At 41.8% G+C, this 25,300-nt stretch overlaps 1 protein-coding gene across 1 annotated transcript in view; it reads right to left on the reverse strand.

The window, feature by feature from the left end:
• The window catches only part of hibch (3-hydroxyisobutyryl-CoA hydrolase), a 38,500-nt gene that overhangs the window by 12,952 nt on the left and 248 nt on the right, over nucleotides 1–25,300 (reverse strand). Inside the window, exons 2-7 of the mRNA XM_056289704.1 lie at nucleotides 25,007–25,049; nucleotides 24,184–24,315; nucleotides 23,309–23,393; nucleotides 22,930–23,010; nucleotides 22,677–22,729; nucleotides 12,011–12,089 (exon numbers count right to left, since the gene is read on the reverse strand). Of these exons, the coding sequence (XP_056145679.1) occupies nucleotides 12,011–12,089; nucleotides 22,677–22,729; nucleotides 22,930–23,010; nucleotides 23,309–23,393; nucleotides 24,184–24,315; nucleotides 25,007–25,049 (473 nt within the window). The remainder of the gene's footprint in view (nucleotides 1–12,010; nucleotides 12,090–22,676; nucleotides 22,730–22,929; nucleotides 23,011–23,308; nucleotides 23,394–24,183; nucleotides 24,316–25,006; nucleotides 25,050–25,300) is intronic.

Raw genomic sequence — 25,300 nt, forward strand, 5'->3', positions numbered from 1 at the left:
CAATTCACATGAATTTGAAACCTTAACTTTTTTTCGAATGCCAGTGAGGGATGTTATGGTCCATGGCATGCAGATATCAGAACTTTGTGATAGAGATGCATTATTACCTTCCACAACTTTTTTTAACTGATTGAAAATTGTGCTTGGAGAAGGAAAACACTTCTCTAACAAATGTCATAGTCTAACTTTGGACGCAAACATTAAATCTACCTGCCTAATATTGTGTAGGTTCCCCTTGTGCCACCAAAACAGCTATAACCCATTGAGGCATGGACTCCACAAGACCTCTGAAGGTGTCCTGAGGTGTCTGGCACTAAAACATTAGCAGCAGATCCTTTTAAGTGCTGAAAATTTCGAGGTGGGGCCTCCATGGATCGGACTTGTTTCTCCAGCACATCCCACAGATGCTCGATCGGATTGAGCTCTGGGGAATTTGGAGGCCAAGACAACACCTTGAACTCTTTGTCATGTTTCTCAAATCATTCCTGAACAAATTTTGCAGTGTGGCAGGGCACATTATCCTGCTGAAAGAGGCCAATACCATCAGGGAATACTGTTGCCAAGAAGGGGTGTACCTGGTCTGCAACAATGTTTAGGTAGGTGGCACATGTCAAAGTAACATCCACATGAATGCCAGGACCCAAAGGTTTCCCAGCAGAGCATCACACTGCCTCCGCCGGCTTTCCTTCTTCCTATAGTGCACCCCGGTGCGATCTCTTCCCCAGGTAAACAGCGCAAAAACACCTGGCTGGTCCACATGATGTAAAAGAAAACATGATGCATCAGAGCACAACACCTTCTTCCATTGCTCCATGGTCCAGTTCTGATGCTCACGTGTCCATTGTAGGTGCTTTCCGTGGTGGACAGGGGTCATCATGGGCACTCTGACCGGTCTGCGGCTACACAGCCCCATATGCAGCAAGCTGCGATGCACTGTGTTCTGACACCTGTCTATCATAGCCAGCATTAACTTTTTCAGCTAACCTTCGCTGCCCACATGCATCAATGAGCCTTGGGCACTCATGACCCTGTCGCTGGTTCACCAGTTGTCCTTCCTTGGACCACTTTTGGTAGGTACTGACCACTGCATACTGGGAACACCCCACAAGACCTGTCGTTTTGGAGATGCTTGGACCCAGTCGTCTAGCCATCACAATTTGGCCCTTGTAAAGTCGCTTGGATTCTTACGCTTGCCCATTTTTCCTGCTTCCAACACATCAACTTCAAGAACTGACTGTTCACTTGCTGCCTAATATATCCCACCTATTGACAGGTGCCATTGTAACAAGATAATCAGTGTTATTCCCTTACCTGTCTCTGGTTTTAATGTTTTGGCTGATCGGTGAATGAAAATCTCTTGATGCTAATAATTTGATCTCAAATGTAAACATAAATATAAACAATGATGAGAAATGTCCTTATATTTTGGCTTAGAGTTGCGCTACGCTCCAAAGACATTTATTAAGTGACATTCTGGGAGAATGAAGGGGTATTATCTTCATTAAAATGTGTAAACCCGGCAGCATGAAGCACTGGCACCATTAAGGAGGAAGACTGTTTTTGGTACATGGAACCACACAAATGTTATTCATGATTTTTTTGGGGGGGGGGGTAAATACTGGAAGACAGTACACTGGGTGACTTTTGACTCTGAAATTTGCCCAACTGCTCCAAAGTTAGTGAAGAGTGTGCCAATATCCTTTGTAGTGACAGACTTCATAAGAGATGCACACATGTGGCTCAAAAACCACAACAACTATGATGATGATGATCATAATAATAATAATAATAATAATACCACTACTATTACTACTACTAATAAAAACTATATTATAGTGATGTTATGTTACCCATAGCTTACCATAACTCACAACATTAGCTGGTTACATTTGAATAACTCTGTATAACATCATTGATAAAAACATTACAATGTGATACTTTTGACAGATTAACAATTGTCACAGAAAGTTGAATCAGTTCATCTGGACACAACGTTTATTGAGAGAAACATGTCATCACTCATCTAAGTGACCTCTTCAGTCTCAAATGACTGCTGGTATCCTCACCCTTATAAACAATACAGTGGCATAACGCTCGAAACCAACGATCGATTTCATATGCAAATTGCTGTGACTTTCAATAGCCATGTGAACTATTCACAGAGGATTGGGGAATGTTTGCGATCACAGCATTGTAAGATGGCAACAGATGTACTATTAGCCCCCCCGGTTCAGGGATGCTCGTTCCCTCTTCACATAGATGGCCTCTTTGACTCACCGTTCAAACCAGTGTTCCCCCCTATCAAGGATGTGCACATCCTCATCCTTGAAAGAGTGGCCACTGGCCTGTAGATGGGTGTAGAGTGCAAAGTCCTGGCCTGACGTGTTAGTTTTCCTGTGTTGTGCCATCTTCTTGGCCAGCGTCTGTTTAGTTTTCCCGATGTACAAGTCACGGCAATCCTTCCAGCACTTAACGGCGTACACTATATTGCTCTGTTTGTGCCGGGGGACTTGATCCTTGGGGTGGCCAAATTTCTGGCGCAGAGTGTTTTGGGGTTTGAAAGCAACTGAGATGCGATATTTGGAAAATATGTCGTTATGCCACTGTATTGCTTATAAGAATGGGGATACCTGCAGTTAGTTGAGACTGAAGGGGTCACTTAGATGAGTGATGAAATGTTTCTCTCAATAAACGTTTTATCCAGATGAACTGATTCAACTTTCTGTGATTTTCTTACCTGGATTATTGAGCATGCATGAAGACATTAACAATTACCATCGATCCAATTAACGCCATATTGAATTGCATGATTGATATACTTACTGTAATGGTCTTTTTTTTTTACAAGGGCATTACTGAATCCTCCTCACCTCTACCAGTGTCTTTCAGCGCCATCCATCTCTTATTAAAGAAAACACCTGAATGGGTGTGAGACTGCCAGCTGGAGATGTGTGACTTGCGAGCCCATGGCAGACATCTGCCCAGATGTCAAACGGTCAATCATATTTGACATGAATACGGGGATTATACAGAATTAAGTGATAATAAGCCTACCAGAGTGGTGTTTTATGGGGGAAGTTAGCTGCTATCATACGCTGGATAGTCAATGGATAAAATACATACACTTATCAAATACAAACATCTTATCAGGACAGAAACAATTGAGGATTTGTCTTCAGTGATCTCGATAGTAGCTACGGTCACATATATATGCTATCCTTATTTAGTGTAATAGCCACAAGCTTAATCTATTTCACAAATATTAGGCACATCACCCCTCCCAGCAATAGAAAAGCCAAGTTAAGATACATAATGCACATTGTTGGGAGATGCTTTTATCTAAAACAGCACAGGGAAAGTCTACACTTTAAGCATGGATGCCCCCGATGGGAAATAACCCAAACCTTGGCAGCATTGGTGCCATGCTCCATCAGTGCGGCTTTGTAGGATCAGAGTAATACCATAAAACTGCTGCATTGTGGCAGAACCACATTCCACAATATAGGGGTGGACTGAGTGCTGTATACACAATTATCTCGCTTGCAGCTCAGAAGATTAGACCACAAGTCTGTAGTAAACCTGTGGTGACATCATGTTTTAACTTGGGCCGAAAGACATTGAAAAAAAAATCAAAATTGCCGTATTTTTGTTTCTACAGAAATGTATTGCAATATTAAAGAATAAAAAGGAGCTATCACCAGATGTATGCAGCTTCTAACTTTCAGAGCTATATTTGCAAATGTATCACTCCAGCAATGATTAAGGTGATTTCAGAGGGAGGAAATAAGGCAGTCGTTCAAAAACACCTTAAATCTGACTAAATTGTATAATTTGCCAGATGTGTCAGAACAATTTTCTTTGAGTCAGAAAAAAACAGACCTTGCTAGATTTCTTTTTCTTCTTTTTTTTGGGGGGGTTCCCCCCCCCTTTTTTCCCCAATTGTCAATTGTACCCATCCAACTACCCCACTCTTCCGAGTCATCCTGGTCACTGCTCATGCCTCTCTGCCATTCCGGGGAGGGCTGCAGGCTACCATATGCCTCCTCTGATACATGTGGTGTCGTCAGCCGCTTCTTTTCACCCGACAGTGAGGAGTTTCACCAGGGGGATGTAGTGCGTGGGAGGATCATGCTATTCCCCCCGGTTCCCCCTCCCCCCTGAACAGGTGCCCTGACGAACCAGAGGAGGGGCTAGTGCAGCAACCAGGACACATACCCACATCCAGCTTCCCACCCACAGACACAGCCAATTGTGTCTGTAGGGATGCCTGATCAAGTCAATTTTTTTTTACCTCCCCCCCCTTTCTCCCCAGTTGTACTTGGCCAATTACCCCACTCTTCTAAGCTGCCAGTCGATCCAGGGAGGGCTGCAGACTATCACATGCACCCCCCCCGAACAGGTGCCCCGACCGACCAGAGGAGGGGCTAGTGCAGTGACCAGGACACATACCCACATCCAGCTTCCCACCCGCAGACACGGCCAATTGTGTCTGTAGGAACACCCGACCAAGCTGGAGGTAACATGGGGATTCCAACCAGCGATCCCTGCATTGGTAGGCAACGGACTACACCACTATGCCACCCAGACACCCCATCTAGAGTTCTTTTTCTAACAAACAATGATAGTTGTGTGCTAACATGACTGATAGGCCCAATATGTTTTACTTAACATCCTTTGCAATGTGACTATTGTGCATGTGTTCATTGTGATGTCAATTCTTCAAAAAGATGTATTGTCAACCGTAGTTTGAGCAATCATGGCTCCGGAAAGATGAGCCTCATCTTGCTAAAGCATCATGGTGACCAAAAAACTTTGAGAGATACTTTGGGATGATTTGTCTGTTCGTCATTATTACAGATCTGATTGATCGGTGTCTACCTTTAGTTATATAAACAAGAATACATCCACACGTGCACATGCACACAAATGAACATAATGAAAGAAACGGAATAATCTCAAGCATAAAGAGCAAAAACCAGTGGCGGCTGGCCAGTACAAGGCACTGGGGCGGCACCCCCTCCAAATATCAAGAGATGAAAATCTACTTAAACATATTAAATATAATTTATTGCAAATAATGATGAAATAAAAGTGTTTTTCAGTCTGTGAGCACATGTCAGCAGTCATTAAATATTGGTTCCAAATGGTATTTGGTTGATTTCTGTCTGAATACATATACTTCCTGGGTGAGGGGCGCCGGTGAAACGATACCTTATGTAAACCCTCAAACGTTTGGCGAGCAGGTGACCTGAGGCTGCAGTCTAATTGGTTTCTTCAGATTTTCCATGGGGTGCAGCTCTGTGCGCCCCAGACACTCACATTTTTATTGGCAGCGAATTGTTATTGTTTTAATGTTTTTTGATCTAATATGATTGGACAAATCTCATGGCTGTCAATCATGTTCACACACACCACGACGCCTCGTCTCGACTGTCAATCATCCACTGACTACGAACCCTGATAAAATCTATAGGTTACATTGTCCTTCTTAATAACTCTGTGACTGTGTGGACATTAAAGCAGCTGTCAGCTGCGCTGCGCCAAGGTAAATTGCGACCCCCTCAAAAAGATTTAGCAGTAGCCGCCACTGTTAAAAACTCAAAGACACGCTAATAGACATACAGGAATTAACTGTCTCCAACAGATAGACTTCATCCATGTAACTGAATTACTGTCTGCATTCCTCTCACTTTATCTCTACAGTCTGCTGAAGGACACGTGCCCTATTATGTTGAAGTCAAACTGTGGTGTCCGGGTAGTGTAGCGGTCTATTCCATTGCCCACCAACATGAAGATTGCCAGTTCGAATCCCCGTGTTACTTCTGGCTTGGTCGGGCGTCTCTACAGACACAATTGGCCGTGTCTGCGGGTGGGAAGCCGGATGTGGGTATGTATCCTGGTTGCTGCACTAGCGCCGCCTCTGGTCGGTCGGGGCGCCTGTTCAGGGGAGAGGGGAAACGGGGGAATAGCATGATATTCCCACACGCTACGTCCCCCTGGCAAAACTCCTCACTGTCAGGTGAAAAGAAGCGGCTGGCGACTCCACATGTATCGGAGGACGCGTGTGGTAGTCTGCAGCCCTCCCCAGACTGGGAGAGGGGGCGGCACAGCGACTGGGATGGCTTGGAAGAGTGGGGTAATTGGCCAAATACAATTGGGAGAAAAAGGGGGGGAAAATCCCACCCCCCCGAAAAAAGAGGGGGGGTTGGGGGGCATATGGGTAGCATGGCGGTCTATTCTGTTGCCTACCAATACAGGGATCGCGGATCAAATCCCCGTGTTACCTCCGCCTTGGTTGGGCGTCCATACAGACACAATTGGCTGTGTCTGCGGGTGGGAAGCTGGATGTGGGTATGTGTCCTGGTCGCTTCACTAGCGCCTCCTCTGGTCGGTCAGGGCGCCTGTTCAGGGGGGAGGGGGAACTGGGGGGAATAGCATGATCCTCCCACGCGCTGTCCCCCAGGTGAAACTCCTCACTGTCAGGGGAAAAGAAGTGGCTGGTGACTCCACATGTATCGGAGGAGGCATTTGGTAGTCTGCAGCCCTCCCCGGATCGGCAGAGGGGGTGGAGCAGCCACCAGGATGGCTCGGAAGAGTGAGGTAATTGGCCAGATACAATTAGGGACAAAAAGGGGGGGGGGGGGATAGGCCAAAATTGTCTGGAACTTCAGTGTTAACATCAACTACCCTTCTTTTCCCTCTCTTCTCTTCCATTCTGACAACATAATCTTTCTTACTGCTCTGATTTAAGGAATATGTGAATTGCTTACAGTGATTTCCAACTGTCGGCGATTTCTCTGTTGTCTCGACTTATACTGTGGCAGTGTAACACCCACCAAGTTGGACCTGTTCTAAAAGTCAAAGAAGATAAACCACAGAGGTAAAACCTTTGTGTGTGTGCGCACATGCCAAGCAGAAGATGTTCTGAGTGTCCTTGAAGTTTGCATGCGTACGAGCTTGTTCAACAGGAGTGAACAGAGCCATACAAAGGCCATAGAAACACTGACAAGACTGACATCACCACAGGTGCTTCAGTAACACAAAGACAAGCACAGCTCTTTCTACTGTGTGGCCAAGCTGGCATTGCCCAAGACATAGACTTCCTGAGGGAACATTCACACGAATAACAAGTTTCTAACAAAAGAATAATGCTATTTTTTGCAACTTTTCCATGTATAAAAGGAATCCGGCTTCCTTCCACCCACTGATATTATAGCCTATGAAAGAAAACAGTATGACTTTATTACAGATTAGTAAGAAATACCTTACAGAATGCATGAGGAAGTAAAATATGATTGACAAGTGGAAATACTGATTGACAAACGCAATTACATCAAGTAATGAAGTTATGATCTGGATATTAGCAGCCAACAAAACAAAGACAGCAGTCGAAAACAAATAATTTTTTTTCTAGAAACTGGGATAGCACAATAAGCCGGTCATCAATAATACAACAGCACCACTTCAGAATCCATTATCACTCTTTATGTGGTGAAAACACTGACTGGAAAGACGAGAGACACCAACACAGGCAGGAAAAATCCTTCAAATTCACCTCACTGGAAACCCTGTGTTATTCGGAGTCCTTTTGCAAATGTCCTCAGTGAAGTTTAATTCTAAATGGAGCAACATGAGGATAAGGGTTCTTGTATCGGGGCAATTCAGTTAGTCTGAAGTAAACGTCACAGGTAAAGTAAACCTTAATGTACTAAATGAAGTTAAAATTACTCAGCTGTCTTAGATCCCTGTCACAAATGAATGCTAAAACTTGGACTCGGCTCTTCAGCGCATCAAATCTGAGTGTCATTTATTTCTTCTCTAACAGAACTGGAATTCCTATTCCTTAGTGTCATTGTATCCATTTACATATGGCCAGTCCTGCAGAAATATGGATAGATCCCTCCATCCATCCATTATCCAAACCGCTTAGCCTGCTCTCAGGGTCACGGGGATGATGAAGCCTATCCCAGCAGTCATTGGGCAGAAGGCGGGGAGACACCCTGGACAGACCACCAGTCCATCACAGGGCCAAACACACACACATACACACACACACACACACACACACACACACACACACACACACACACACACACACACACACACACACACACACACACACACACACACACACACAAACACCCTAGGGACAATTTAATATGGCCGATTCACCTGACCTGCATGTCTTTGGACTGTGGGAGGAAATATGGATGGATAAGGAGGCATAATATATAGTAGCTCAGAGAAGTTGCAACTGAATAGTCAGAATATGTTCTGCAAGGAACGTTTAAACATAACTGCTATTATTCGGCCTTGTTAAACAGCCATTACAGAATAAGATGGCAAGTCAGTAACCACAATACACATGATCAAATGGTCTCCTCCAATATTGTGGTTAATGATTGCATCAATGCATGCTCAATAATCCAGGTAACAGGTAAGGGAATCCTGGGGGGTGGGTGTTTAGATGAGTGATGAAACGTTTCTCTCACTAAACTTTGTGTCCAGATGAACTCATTCAACTTTCTGGGATTAATGACTGAATTCGTTTTTTGCTACTCTATGGCAAGCAGCCATGTACAACCCTTTCAAACAGCTGATAGCAATTAAACTTCTAGGCAATCATATATATTATTTCCTTCCACCATCGATTTAGTTAGGCTAAGCAAAAGTTGGACGCATTAACACATCAGTCTGTTGTTGAGGCGTAACTGAAATACAATTAAATCAACAGAAGTTCGGGAATATACTATATCCTTATATTACTACGGACCGATGTTCATGAAAATGCAAAACCTATGAAAACGTGTAATTTTTGTTGCATAAAATATCTTAAAAGTTACAGGATAGGAGTTCTGAGAACTTGTCAAAATTTGCCAGGTGAGGACTGCCCAGATGTGGCAACCTCAAACCTGATAATGTCAGTGCACACCAGCATGCAATAGTGTCTGTGACCAATGGTAGCCTCCCAGTACTTGGCGAGGGACTTGGCATGGCAACAAATCATCTGATTCGCGGTGGCTTCAAGTCGGCATTCCATTCTCCCTTTTAGGCAGTACCAAGCAGCTTGATCACTGCCTACTGTCTGTTCAGGTGCTATATTTACTCTACGGCAACTGCCCATGCTCAGTTTGATAGCTGTTTCCACATAAAGCAGGCCATTGACACTCCCACGTTCCTGTGAGGCTTGTGTACACCGACAGAGGCTGGAATGACGAGTAGAGTTCGAACACAGGCTCCAAGTTTAACATGCTGGATCCATTTTAGATTTATGTCCTCCATGCTTTATCTCTTTTATCTGAAAGCTGTCAAAACCGAGAAAATTACTGAAATGCTATTACAGTACCAAAAACACTTGCTGTAATTATGCAAAAATGATAAATGAGGGAAAATAGGGACTTTCTAAATTCTTCTCCATGAAGTAAAATGTAAACTGATGCAGAAAGAATGGCGTGACAGGCAGCCCAAAACAGGCAGGAAACCCTGTAAGATTTTTCTGTTTTGTGTCAGAGGAGTTTGTCTGTACTGAACATGTCCTGGTAGCTCAGTTGCTTGATGTGTGATGGCTATCTAAGTTTCCCCCTCAGAAATTAATGAAGATGATCATCATAACCATCATCATCATTAGTGATAATGAAATTAAGCCACTCTTGGGAGCAAATCAATGCGACTGTAGCCTTACCAAGATGCGTGACTTTAAGAAAGTCCTCTATGAAGTGCAAAAGTCTTCGTTTGCAACTATTTTCCATTTGGAGAGTGATGCTTGAAGACTAGTGACAATTTTACATTAGAAGATCCTACACAGTGTCCTGACCCTAAAACCTTTCTAAATCTGGAGTAAAAAAAACATCTTGAGAAGGAACAACAACCTGACTTTGGAATTATATACAGATCCCCCAGCATGGTTTGTCAGGGCTCACATAACAAACATCAAAACTCCCACCTTGCTTATTATTATGGTTTAGCGGTTGTGTGAGAAACAGACCTCTTACTGTGTTTTCAGATGACCCCACAATTAGCCAACAGTTTTTCATTGTAGGAAGTAGCCTGTGCCATCTGGATTCAAGTGACAAGAAGCTACTGTATGCCCTGACCATGGGTGCAGATAGAAAGGAGTTAAGAGATTTGTTTGCTAATCTCTTCGCCCCCAGGAAATGGCCATCTGTCAAGACTATTCAATTAGGTAGATGTGCGTCCATGGCTGGTTCTTGAAAAATGTTCATTAGCCCTAGGGTAATGGGCTTACATAACATAAGCACATATTCTTCACGATTTCACCAGTCTCACATCATTTCATCATTGATTCAGTTTGATTGTATTGTATGGTACTGTATCATTAAAATGATAAAAACAATAAGAAACAGGGGCAGTTAAAAAAATTACTGCACCGTAAGCTGAAATTGTTTTTACTGTTGCTTAAGTTTCTTACTGTTTTTAATCATTTTTGTTTCTACGGTCTAGTCAGTTTTAAATGGTAAATAAAGGGTAAATGGACTGCAATTACATAGCATTTTTCTAGTCTACCGACCACTCAAAGTGCTTTACAGTGTATATGGCTCCCATTCACCCATTCACACACACATTCATACATGTAAAGTGCCAACCTGCTCAACAGGAGCAGTTAGGGGTTCAGTGTCTTGCTCAAGGACACTTTGGCACGCTCTCTGAAGAAGCCGGTCATCGAACCAGGAACCTTCCAATTACCAGACAACCCGCTCTACCTCCTGAGCCATGCTGCCCCATAAATACAATTTTTACATTGTTTTGTATGCATTTGTGTCTTATGTGGTGAAACCAAAAAAAAAAAAAAGTACTTTGTGGACAACAAAGCATTTGTATTCCTATCATTTAAGAAAGCATTAAGTGTTACTTTAATTAAAACATGCAAATGACCTTTGACAAACATAAATCCTCTAACTTTGACCCATAATAACCATAAGGCTATATTGATTATGATAAAGTTTCATCCTCTCTCCATAAATGGCAGTCTAGTCCAACCGCTCCATTTCAGAATTCAAGTCCTTTGTTTTAAATAACTCAGTTAGAATTTTAAGTATCGTTCCCTTTTGTAGGCTTTGAAAAATTCAAGTAGGTTGACTGCCACTGAACCACGTCCATCCATTCTATCAGTATTTTGTGTTTATGTATCCTGCTGCTATGTCAATATAACTGACATTGCTGTTATCTGCTTTCACTCTGCACACAACCCCAGAAGGGTAATGGACAGAAAGGTGCAAAAAAAAGTGTGGCCTATGTTTTTTTCATTTGTTTGGAACAAAGCCAATGCAAGTAAGCGTGTGATGTCCACCAGGGGTTGTTCAATTAACATGCAAGTTAACTGCCAAAACAAAGGAAACACTTGAACAAAGAAGCACAGTGTATGCAGCTCTACCAATCAGGTGTAGTCCCTAAGACAATAAGGCAACATCCCATCCAGCTGCAGACCCCTTAAGTCAGGGGTCTGCAGAAAAGGCCAGCGTGGGTGCAGGTCTTTGTTCCAACCAAGCAGTTACACACCTGTGTCTCCTAATCAAGTTCGTCAGCAAAGACGCTACTGGTTGATTAGTGGGATCAGGTGTGTAACTACTTGGTTGGTACAAAAACCCGCACCCACACTAGCCCTTTCTGGATAAAATTGCCCAACCGTCTTAAGGGAAAATGCTAGGGCACGGCGAAGCTTTTTTGATAGCTTGTGACTGCTCGATGCACTGATATGAGACTTACAAGTTTCTCCTTTATTTTAGTGGTTACCTGTTGCTTCTTACTGTATATAGAGTTTGTATACTCCTGTTTTCATTTAATGTAGTGTATGTTTCTCACTCACATCAAACTAGACCTAGGATCTATGCAAGATTGTCAGTCCCACTCAAACTGGCCCGTGTAAATCTCATTGAACATCAGGCGAGAGTGCATCTGAATAATTGATGGGCTGGATACCAGTTCACAATGATGTTTGCCAATCTGGGGTCCCTGGGGAAGGAAAGGAGCTAGTTCTGTTAGATTGTCTTACCGATGGCAGTTTCTGGCATTGCAAACAGTGTCTTTTCAGTAGCCACCCGAAATCGTCCATGAACCGACAGACCCACACCCTGCAGGAGGAGGACAGAGTAAGTAAGAGGCACTGTGTGTGAGCATGTGCATGATTGTGTGTGTGTGTGTGTGTGTGTGTGTGTGTGTGTGTGTGTGTGTGTGTGTGTGTGTGTGTGTGTGTGTGTGTGTGTGTGTGTGTGTGTGTGTGTGTGTGTGTGTGAATGATGACACAAAGGGTCAAAAAGTAAGAAAAATTAACACTTTCCTCAATTTCCTCAAGTAGGACGACAAGAGGGCACAAAGGCTACAGAGTGAGAATGTGGAGTGAAAAGATGAAGGTGCACAAAGCTGGAGATCCAGATGTGAAACCTGCCTCAGGAACTGCCGATTCAGTTCTACACTGCAATAATCCAGTCTTCTCCAAAGGAATTGAATCAAGTGCAACTGGACTTGGTATATATCCGTGAAGAGCTAGTCAGAAAGGTACGAAGTGAGGAAGCCTCTTGGATGAGAGGCGAAACGTCTTCACGGATATATACCAAGTCCAGTTGCACTTGATTCAATTCCTTTGGATAACCATGACCTGGACGAATGAGAACATTCACAGACAATAATCCAGTCTGTTCTGTGCACATCCATCACTTTCTGGTTTGGATTGGCCACCAAACAGAACAGGGACAGACTACAGTGGACAGTCAAGTCTGCTGACAAAATCATTGGTGCCAACCTGCCCTCCATTCAGGACTTACACATTTCCAGGGTCAGGAAACGGGCAGGCAACATCACTGCAGACCCATCACACCCTGGTCACAACTTGTTCCAACTCCTCCCCTCTGGTAGGTGCTACAGAGCACTGTACCCCAAAACAACTAGATATAAAAACAGTTTCTTTCCACGGGCAGTCATTCATATGGCATGGCAACTATACAGCCCACAACTGCAAAATGCTGCAGAGGGTTGTGCGGATGACCTAGGACATCAGTGGATGCAAGTTTCCCTCCACCCAGGAAATATATAATGGACGTTGTGTCAGCAAAGCCTGTAGGATTATCAAATATCCCAGCCATCCCAAGTATGGACTGTTTCAGCTGCTACCATCAGGTAAACGGTACCACAGCCTCAAAGCCCGGACCAGTAGGCTCCAGAACAGCTTGTTCCACCAAGCAACCAGGCTTTTGAACAACAAACATTAAAGACACTAAGCCTGTTGCCGGAGTGACTGGTAGTGACCTATGGTCTTCAGGACTTGCTATTGCTGCTCCTGTTAAGGGTCACCACAGCGGATCATCAGTTTACACACACACACACACACACACACACACACACACAGGTAGCTTGGCATACACAAACAAATATGCAAACAACTACACACACACATGCACACTTATTAAGGCAGGACCTACACATACACAGCACCTTACATACACTGCACACTATTTATTATTACTACTGCTTTTTTATTGTTATTTTATTGCTATTGTTGCTGCAATGTTGAGGAGCTGAAACACAAGAACTTTACTTTCTTATTCTTGTATAATGGGATGTAACAATAAAGAATCTTGAATGAATGAATTCAACCAATTTGTATATACTATACTATACTGTACATTGTATGCATACTGGTACGTTCTGTCATGTACATCTACCTCAGGTATGCAAGTAACCTGCTAACATTTATTTCAGTATCTCTGATATATTCTCTGCACCATTGCACTTTATTACCCTTATTTCACCTGTATATAGTCAATCCTTGTGTATATAGCTGAAGATTGTTGTGTTGTAGTGTTGTTATTCTATGTAAAGTACACAGAGAGCCACGAAACCGGAGTCAAATTCTATGTAGTGCAAACCTACATGGCCAACAAACATGATTCTGATTCAGAAATACAGCGTATCATAATGTCATAGGGAAAACTAAGTCTGCCCTTTAACCATCTGTGAGGATATCTGTGAGAGAGTGATTAATGAGTTTTGTAGGCCAACAGCGAGAGCGGTGGAAGTTAACTCGAGGCACTGGCCAGAAGACATTCCAAACACCATTACCACAGGAGCCCCCTCTGTGTGTGTGTGTGTGTGTGTGTGTGTGTGAGAGAGAGAGAGAGAAAGAGAGTGAGAGAGAGAGACTGAGTGGTGACAAGAGAAACTGCAAGGTTGCCATGGGAACAAAATCCTTTAGCATGTATCCTCAACAACATAAACACATACAAGCATAATAATGCAGGCACTATTACACACACTAGTAAACACCTGCACAATATAGCGTCTGATCGATGAACAACCTAGTTTGATTAGTTAAACAATGGAAACAACATACACAGTTGAAAGTCATGTTTCCACAGTTTGTAACTTTGCTTATCCTTTTAAAAGGTGGAAACCTCTCTCTGAGAATCGTTTTGGAGGGTTTCCTTTGGCAGTATTAATCTGAGTGGAACACAGATATTAGGAAGGAATTTGAATTAAATACGCCACACAGACAGACAGACACAATTTAACATACACGTTGCAGAACAGCCTCTTGAAATGACTTCATGAATATATATTATTTTGAATATACTTTATGGTGACACCTCTGAGCAGTGTCCCGCTATGTTCCACGGCAATTTACCCTTTGTGCTTGGGAACTAGATGACATGGTAGGCAAACATGGATGCACAATAATAGCTAAACTGTGCTAAACAGCAGCAATTACTGAAATAAGATGCCTTTATCATTATCTAATAGCAGCAACACGATGCTTTTGAATTATTTACCCCTCATTTATTTATCTATCCATCCATCTATCCATATGATGTGACATATGGAAAATCAGAATACTTTATTCATCCCCGGGGGGAAACTGGGTAAAACACATTAGATTAATAAATGATTTAGTTAAAAAAAAAATCTGGAAAAGATTAAAGTCACTGAAACAAGACACAGTAATCAGACTATGAAAATTCTTCTGTATCTGGAAGCAGTGTGAGCCAAATGTAACTGATACTAATCATTAATAATGGCGGCTTGGCTGAGCTTGTGTATCTTGGAGAGTAACGTTACGGATTGCAATTTTAAGCCAGGCAATTGATCACCTATGATGGGTGGCATGTTTAAAATCAACCCAAACCTTAGTGCAGATTATGGTCATTTACTGGTCAGGACAGAGATCCAATATGTCACTGAACAAGCTATAGATAGAAACTGACCAAAGGTCAGAAGATGGGATTACAGGGCTTTCCATAGATGATCACCATGAACTGAAAACCAGACTGGAAAATGGCTTCTCAATGCACAAGCAACTACAGGCTGTGTATGTTTTACAGTGATTAGCAAATCCAAGAGGCTTTGTTGGGGATGTAATGAAGCAGAGCACTGCTCTAAAATTAATGTGAAGCAGCTATGGCAGTACTAGCCATTGTGTGCAATTCTTTTCAAAAATTTTCATTTATGATCAATCAAAATTTGGATTTACAAATTTAGAAAAAATAGTGATTAAATGTTATTCTGCCTAGCAACAGAGTTCTCAGGCAAAAGCCATACAAAGTGGTTGAAAGTTGTGAACTGTTATGCAATGATCACAGACGTGCATTCATTGGCTCTTACACTGGCTGTGAAAATCACTCACCTAATCTGACAAGGTTAGCTATGGGGGGAAAAAAACCCCTGATAAAAAGAACCACAAGCACTTTAAAGTCAAGGACATCTGAGCTGTAGTTACTGAGGAGATGACAGGCAGCACTGACTCACTTCGAACCCACCCACAGGGTATCAAACTGGGGACTTTTCAGACACAAACCCTCGTCTCTGACCTTCAGGCTGCTTCATCCTGACTGTTGCTTGCTGCAGGCTGCCATCCTGTCAAGAAGGACATGGCGCCTGAGACTGCAGGGTCTCTGTAATAAGAGCAGATTATCTGTTGGCCTCTCACTGTTAGTAGACAGCAGAAAAAAGTGACTACAGACCCACATGGAATGGCGCTGCTGGATGTGCCTTAAGCTGCTTCACAAATGACAACGGAGGATTAAAATATCTTATCAGTGGACACTGAACAGACAGCTGCAGAGTTGCAGCTGTTCTGGGATGGATGGAGACATACAAATAGACATGAACATGCACATAATGTGTATGCACACACATGCTCATGAATATGTTGTACCCACACAAGTAAGCGTGTACACGTATGTACAGGGTGTACAAAACATCAGGCACCATAAGACATATTATTTCTAAATATTGTGCTGCACTACCTTTTCCCTAAATTTGTCACAGTGTGTACACAAAATGGTGCTGAAAGATTTCCGCAAGTATGCTCCCCCGTGCTGAATGAATTTGAATGCTCACTGCAGTTGTGACAAACTGGCTGGCAGTGAATCTACACGCTGAATAATTTGTTTCACTAGATTGAGATCTAAGGACTGGACCAGCCACTGCATTATTAGGTTTCTTCATTGTCAAGTTAATTGAGACAAAATCAGACAATCTTAGCCACATAGTGTTGGATATTATCCTGCTGGGAGGATCCATTTGCCCCTGGACAAATTGCTGCCATGGCAGGATGCCCCTGACTGCCATGAAAACACACCCAAGATCAAAACACCAGTGCTACCTAACAATATTGACAAGCAGCATGATGTTTGCCTGGACTCTTGGTTTTCTCTCCATCCTCGCATCAGCATCAAACAGCTGGAAGCAGGTTTTAACAGACTTGGCAATATGTGTGATGCCAACTACCATACCGCATTCAAGATACTTGAATCTTTTCCATTGCTTATTCTCTTTGACACACAATTCCTCAAGCCTTAAAAAGCCTTCTTTAACCCATTTCATCCTCTTCACCTATACTGATTGAAGGAGATTAAATATCAACCAGGGACTATGGCCTTTACCGGGATTCACATGAGCAGTCCATTTAAAGTAAAGAGCAGACAGCCCTTATATTTTGTACACTCAAGAGTACACACACACACACACACACACACACACACACACACACACACACACACACACACACAAGACATAGGCTATGACTCATCAGCCAAGGAGCTGAAATGTTTACATCCAAGCAGTCAGTGACTGCTCCTCAGGAAAAAAGAAAGAAAGAAAGAAACAAACGTTTCGAGACTATTTTCATAGAAAGCAAAGGCAGACATTAAGTCAGGACAATTGTGGGGTTTTTTTTCTTTTAATATTTTTCCTTTATGTGACAAAGATGGCAGTGATGGCAGAGAGAGAGAGGAATAACAGAAGTGACGTGTTCTAGGTCAGATTTGAATGCATGACATCACAACCACACAGCATGAGCCTTGGCTCATCATGTGATCAGGCCATCGCAGCGCCGCTTCCTTTTGACGCGTTTGTGAAACTGTATATTTACATGGATGTCTGAGGGACAGGGCTGAGGCAACAAGAACAGACAGCAAATGTCACAGTGGGTTCAAATCAGCGCACGCACAATAAGCATCGACCTCCATCAATCAAACTCAACACAAACTATGGTCAGATCCAGGACACTGGTGATTCACATCTTGCGAACAACTAGGATTTATGTGAAGTGTACAAACTCAAAGGATATTCAAGCTTTTAGACTCAAGACTTCCCATGACTTTCCTCTGGCAGTGTATTTCAGGGGATACTACACATGGATAAAAAATAGGGGGTGGACAGTTGTGCAAGATAGCTTCTAACTTTGCCCAATGGTTAACGCATTACATTTGGTACTTATCGGGTGTTATGCCCTGCCTTTCTTCCGTCTGTGTATCTATTCTTAGATGTCAGTGGCTGTAGTGAATTGAAGTACACTGACCAATTTTTCTGGAGCTGAAGTGAAATGTGAGCTGTCAGTGTGTCATGGAGTTGCACATCCGTTTTTACCAGAGCAAAGAAACTCGACATTATTGACAGGATCGTGCAATACCTGGAGACACAAGGGATGGACAGCAGGGTTTCTGGAGAGAGAAAAAAAGTGAGGGGAGAAAACAACCAAGGGGTAAAAGATAAGGGAAAGAAATTAGCAGAAAAGAAATGGGAAGGAATAGTTTGATGGAGACTCCTTGTTCCCACAGAGGGAACAATTCCAGACATACCTCCTGACTATTTGAGGCGATAATGGGATGCACCCATCAGAACGAGGAAGCGTTTAATCTCACATTCCCCAAGATGAACTCATGACCATAAAAGTAGTGGAACATTGTGACGTGCTGGTATTGTACCACCAAGCACCATATAAGAACATATCTCCTGCACCTGATGTGCGCAATGGAGATGTACACGAGTGTGTCGTGGAGCATGTTTACAACTGGCGTGTTTACAACTCAAATTGGCCTTAAAGTACAAAACCTAATTTAGCTTGCATCATGTCACCCAGTATGTGAAGTGCCGATGAAGGTTTTGGGAAGCCTTTATGAAACATGCATTGAGACATTAGGTTAATGCTATGTATTCAAGCGACAGAACGAGAAACAGAAGGTGAAATCAATCAATAATCAGTCCAAACTAAGATTCTGCGTGTATGCCATTAGCTTTACTTTCCACATCAGTCCTCTGTACCAAATCTGTTGTCGAAGCAAGACTTGCATCAAGGCTAAAATTGGTTTATCCTGCATCTCCAATTGTTAAAAGCAAAGGAGAAAGGGGAAATGATCTACCTTTTCCTTAAAAAAATAACTGTATTTTAGCACCTACAGCATAAATTTTACTCCTAAACTGTTTCTTTAGATTTCACACGAGAGACATAAGTTTTAGATTTGAGACATTTGGATGACATCCCTCTACCAGCAAATTTTAATGAATGAGCAAGTGTCCTGCTGAAGAGTACTTGCATAGGGAACACGGTTGTTGCTTGGATCAAATTTAGGATTTTCTGGCTTCAGGCCAAATTCCCTGACAACTAGGCTACCTGTCTGTTAGACAAAAAAACAAAAAACAAAAAAAAAACCCAAACAAACAGTGCATAACTCTGCATAACACACAATCTCTGTGCAATGCCCTTGCATTAACAACAAGAGTTGCAAATGTCCCAGAAGACAAGAACCTTAATGCAGGGATGAAAATCTATATTAAACCCATATTACATTTCTTTCTAGTCTTTTCATCAGACTTTAAGGACATTAGCAAACAAGAGCACTTTTGTCCAGAGGGTAAAAATTACAGACTCGCCCCGGGGCCAAATCTCCCCCAATTGTCAGAGGTTGTGATGCCAAGCCTGTAAGCGACTGACAAACAGTTCATTCTGCTCCTTCTTGCTAGGATGCTAGGAGCTTTGCGACCAAAAATGAAATGTTTGATATGAAATCTCAGGCAGGGGGCTGGGATCAATATGGAGCTCCTCATGAGTTCCAACAGTCCCATCGCTGGTGGTAACACAGGAGAAATGGATTAATAACATCCCCAAACTTAAGTATTCTGAGAATTCGCTATGGGAGGAAAAAAAATGATGTGACTGATCCTGAGAGAGAGAGAGAGAGAGAGAGAGAGAGAGGCAGAGGCAGAGAAAAAGAAAAAGAAAAAGAGCTTTAGTTCTTTGACTTGCTAATGATGTGCCTAAATTCCCAGTGGTCTGCTGTCCACAATGTATAAATATTTGCTCAATATGGGAGTTCTGCAGCTCTAAGCAGACATGGGAGCCGGGGGCCATGTTGCGTGTCAGACTCAAGAGGTTTCCTGCTGTATTCCATATGCAGTTGCACCTGACATGACACGCATTCTTTGCTATGATATGATTTGCATTTAGTGCTCCAAGATGCCTGTAGGCTACCACAAAAATATGCCTGCTAATTGCCAACCCTGTTGGGAGTTGCTTTGGATAAAAGCATCTGCTGAATGAGAAAATGCAAAGTTTAAATAGAATTAGCCAATCTTTGTTATAACAGACATCAACCAAACATCACCCCTCGGGGCGGTTTGCATCAGTATGACTGTCCTTCCTGTGATCACATGTCGAATAGGAAGGGGTGCTAAGGGCTGGCCCGCTGATTCTACACATACAGTACCAGTAAAAAGTTTGGACACACCCACTCATAGTAGGGTTTTTCTTTTCTTTTCACTAAATTTCACGTAGGCACTAAATGAAACAACTCGTTGGGGTGGGGGCATTTCAAAATGTATAGTTTTTTTTAATTTGAAATTGTTTCAGAAAGACATTCAGAACTAGGCATTGACTTGAAGATTTTGAAAAACACACTCAATCAGGAGTGTCCAAATGTTTGACTGGTACTGTACATATTACGGCTTTGAGGGTTTTCTGTATGTACTGAAATAAGTTGGTCAGCCATTTATCTGGGCTGTACAGTGCAACATCCTTTTTATAACTGAAGCAGTCACTCAGATGTCCCCAACATCCCTCACTAGTCGTTTTCCTGCTCAGTGTTTAAAAATAACTTCTATTACCTCCCTGGTTGTCTTTTGTAAGCCCATTCAATCTTGCTGGGAGAAATAAATCTCTGAATGGAGTCAGGGTCAGTTAGCCTCATCATTGTTGTTGAAACAGATAGGATTGACAAGATAAATAACCCATGTGATTTCAATGTACGATTTGAGCCTATAGAGGACTGTGCTTCCTCCTCACTGTCATTACCAATCACTCAGATAGGACAAGTCAGACTTGTGCTGTACAACTCACTCTTCTAATGTTTAAATCAATATGCTCTGTGGTGGGTTTATAGGTTGACAAATAAAAATATTATTTTCGATCAAAATGAATAAAGCACTGATAAAATAGGCTAAGCAGAGTCTGAGGTTATGTAAAATGTCCGGTCCAGGTGCTGAGGCAAAGAAGCAGTTGCTTCCATGAACTTTCATCTGGCCTCATTGGACGTGGGCAGGTGCAGTACAGCCTTACTCATTTCTACCCAACCACCCAAATTAATCAGTCACAGCTTAACTTGCCATGCAACATTTGTATAAGCGCTCTCTTGCACCACAGATTAACATGAAACATGTCGAGACAAGCTTCAGGCCATACCAACTATAACATGGCTGCAGACAATACTGGACACCATTTCATATTACTATCAGTTGTGTGTCAGACTAGTCACCCATTTGTCAACATACACACACACACACACACACACACACACACACACACATCATATATATCTTGACTTCATGCTCATTTTCTCCATTTCCTCTTACTTCGACAATTACATATGAGTAATTCTCTCTGAAAAGAATGTGCTAATAGAAAGAGAGACCAATCTGGGTGAGAACCAAACTGTATACAACTCTATCCTCGGCTATCATTTAATATACAGATGAGCCTTCAAAAAATATGGAAAGTAAATTATGTTGTCACGTTTTTTGGTATGTAAAGCTCAGGATTCCCTGTTCTTGTATGTTCACAAAAAATATCCCATATATCTTTCCCAGAGAAACTGTTCATGCACACAACATGCAATCTTCAAGTACAAACAATCAAGGTGATAGACTAACTTTCCAATATGGTTTGCTGCTGCAGTCATCTCAGCTGATGAGAGTGCTTACTGTTTTGCAGCATCATGCCTCAACCTCCATTAACAAAAAAACAAAAACAAAAAAAAACCCTGAAACTCAAGGAAAAAAAGACCAAAGTCTGACAATATGTGTCTAAATGTGCCACACTTTTAGTTTGATGTGCATTATTTGAGGGACATCTCAAGGTAACTGCATGCATCGCACCCCTTACTAGTAAGTCTGTTTGAAGGGTGGGGTTTCTTGTTGTGCAAAATGGCTTGTTAGATTTTCCTGAATGAGTCACATCACCTCATCTCTCCACCAGAGGGACATTGACTTCACACACACACACACACACACACACACACACACACACACACACACACACACACACACACACACACACACACACACACACACACACACACACACAAACTGAGAGACAGTTGCAGTCAAAATGACCACGCTGACACCAATGGTCACTTTCATGCAACCTTGGTATGCACACATGGTAAAAATGACAGTCAAGGTCAACATAGAGAGGGGAGGGGAAAGTGAGAGGCTTATCTAAAACTAATACATCCACCCCCAGCAGGTGAGCAAAATACATAAACAACTCCTCAGTGATAAATAATCTTAATAAGTACATTTACACCTATGCAAATGAAGTGAATGCTAATGATTGAGCATTTTTGCAACGTGCACTCTGTGAACCACAGCTCTCTGTATCTCGCCTATTGCAGATCAAGGTATCAATTCAAATTCTAGCCAAGTCTGACAGGAGGACAGAAAAAAAAAAAGAAAAAGTGGCAGCAACATGGTCCATAGTCTATGTCATTTTATATCTTAACCAATCAGAGGCCACCTCACAGCCTGGTAATAAACTGGTGGTGAATTAGGGGCAGACAGTTCTCTGCTGACACCCACAGGCAGACTTGAATTTTACATCTGCAAGAGGAAAAAAAAAACAAAAAACAATGCTGCTCACAAAATGGGTCAAGAATCCATAATACCACGATCATGGATTAAAGCAATACGATGTATACTGGGCCTTTTCACTGGGAATGAATACCAAGATCTTCTGACATGTAATTGCCAATGTGGAGGTTTTTGGCATTAGAGAAATATCCCATTCCATTTATATATATTTTTTAATATCAACTTGTCCTGAAAAAGGTGTAAATTATAAATGAGGACTTATTCCCCGAAAGGAAACAAACCTTTTTACAAATGAACTTACTCACCCCTCCCATTGTTATTCCATCAATTAGAGCAATATATGGTTTCTTGTAGGTTCCTTTAAAGATGAAAGAAAATGTGTGTCAAAATAAGTCAATATGGGAGAAACAAAGTAATATCCAAAAATGTATGTGAACCAACACAGTATAGCCATTTACAATTTTATGAGGTGAAACTTCTTATGCAAATAAAACTGAATTAAGACTAATGTAAGGTATATTTTTCATCAAAATAGAGGTGTGGTTGTTGTGAGCATACCTATAGCATTGTTCAGAATGTATTCCTCATGAAAAAAATCTTGTGCAAGGGGATCGCCAACCTTCCCTGCTTCTGTGACCGCTAGGAGGAAATGCCAAAAACAAGATGATGAGCTCCAAAATAGAGAACAAAAAACAAAAATTCACTAAATATCATTGGTGAGAGGGGTTAAAAACTACTAAGTGTAAAAAGAGGAAGACCCTTCTGGCAGTGACATGGGCCTAATTAATTTTCCTCAAATATCCCAGAGATGTATCTCCAAAGATCCTCAACCAATTAGAACGAGGCCGAGTTACGCCAGGTGCTGGATATTAGCAAAGCTGTTGCATGTAAAAAACTTTGCATGTCTGTACAGTAACACATCTGTGTCATTGCTTACCTCTGATGTCTCCCCCAGCACAGAAGGCTTTCCCGCCTGCTCCTTTAATAATTACAATTTCAGTCTGATTGTCCGTTTCCCATTTCTATAGCGACAAAACAAACAAAAAATGTAGGAAAAGCAACTTTGTCAAAAATAAAACTGATAAATCAAACACACATACTTACACATATATTAAAAATGTTAACCGTCTGGAACAAAAGTTACCTGGTTTGAATGTCTGATAGTTAGTGAGGTTTGAAATCATCTTTGATATTGTCATTTGGGAGTCACTTCAGCTCATACTCTTACATACAGCTCATACTCTTACATACAGCTCAGTAAATTGGAGAAAGTAATGAACATCTTTATTTTTCTTTAAAGAATTTAAATGAAAGCAAAGCAATTAAGCGCCAAAAATAAGCTCAAGAAAACTTCTATTCAGTGGTCTGTTATTGAGATTGTTTGACAAAATATGTAATAATACGCACTTACAAATGAGTTTGATTGTACTGTTTCAGTGCTGCATTAGCAAGTACTTTTTTATTGCCAAAAGGAATATTAGAAGGAATACTAAAATACCTGAATTTACATTTTTTTAAAATCATATTTTGAACTAGGCCTGTAAAAAAGTTTATTTGTTAAAGCCAATTTATGACTAAAAACTAACACCAGAGAAGTCATCCAATAATCTAAAGTGCAAAACTCCTAAGAATTCCTAGACCTTGACACTGTTATTTGAAACGAAAACGTTGACTATATTTCAACAAACTCACAAAGGACTGCCATCTGTGAGTTGGTCAGACTTTGCAGTTCATTTATGGTCAGCAGAGACTTGAACAATCATGTCTTCATGTCCCAATAGTGATAAGCATAAACCAACCCTGCTGTCCCACCTTGAGCTGGGGGTATATGTGTCGGATCATGGACAGATTGAGAGCATTCAGGGCTTTGGGTCTGTTCAGTGTAATCACACCAGCATTTCCAACTTGCTCCAGTAGAACCTCTGGTCCAGCCTGACTTGACATCTGCTCCAAAGCAGAAGCCAGGCAACATCATTAGTTAAAAAAACAAAAAACAAAACATAAAGTACACTAGAAGTGAGCAGAGGAGTAACACTTTATTTGAAGGGGTGTGCTTAAGACTGACATGACACCGTCATGACCATGACATGACACCGTCATGACCATGACATGATACCTGTCATGAACAGGTATGTTCATGACACATGTGTATGACTGTTGTCATTAAGTGTCATTTGGCCAATTGTCATTTTTAATGCAAAGCTAACATTGCTCGCCCCCCCTTTCCCCCCAATTGTACTTGGCCAATTACCCCTCTTCCCGTGTTGGAAGGCAACGGAATAGACCGCCACGCCACCCGGGCGCCCAAGTTAATATTGTGTGAGATCTGTTTTCAAGCAGAGAGAATGGACAACAGAAGTCAAGATTTGATGAATATACTAAAAAAGAACAGACCTTGATAGAATAGAATGGAATGCATTCAGATGTATCAGAAGTTAAAAGGTATCTCTAACAGAATCCAATAGACTAGGCTTCAGCAGACTCTAATAGAAAACGAATGGACTCGACGAGTCAATTCAGAAGAAATTTAAATACCTATAATCCACACTGCTACAAAAAAAAAAGTAGTGGCCCATTAGCCCTAAGCATTAATCAATCATCATTATATATCAGCAAATGATCGGGCTTTACCTACCATGTGTCCTTGAATTCTTTGCAATCTGCAGAGGGCCCTCAGACTATAATGAAATAAAATAACAGAAGGAAATAATAATTATATTAATGATACTGGTTTGAGGCAGAGTATCTAAAACAGAAAACCGTTTCAGAATTATCGATCAGTAAACCATTGGCTGTCTTGATGCATGCTGCGTGTCTATTTTCTGCTGCCATTCAAATCCAGCACAGTCTCTGTCCACTTAATTATTCATTGGCACTTCATCGGTTAAATGAACTTTTAATTAAGGTTAAATGCATTGCTGCGGGGGGG

Source organism: Lampris incognitus, chromosome 11 (genome assembly GCF_029633865.1).
Source record: "Lampris incognitus isolate fLamInc1 chromosome 11, fLamInc1.hap2, whole genome shotgun sequence".
Classification (NCBI taxonomy): Eukaryota; Metazoa; Chordata; class Actinopteri; order Lampriformes; family Lampridae; genus Lampris; species Lampris incognitus.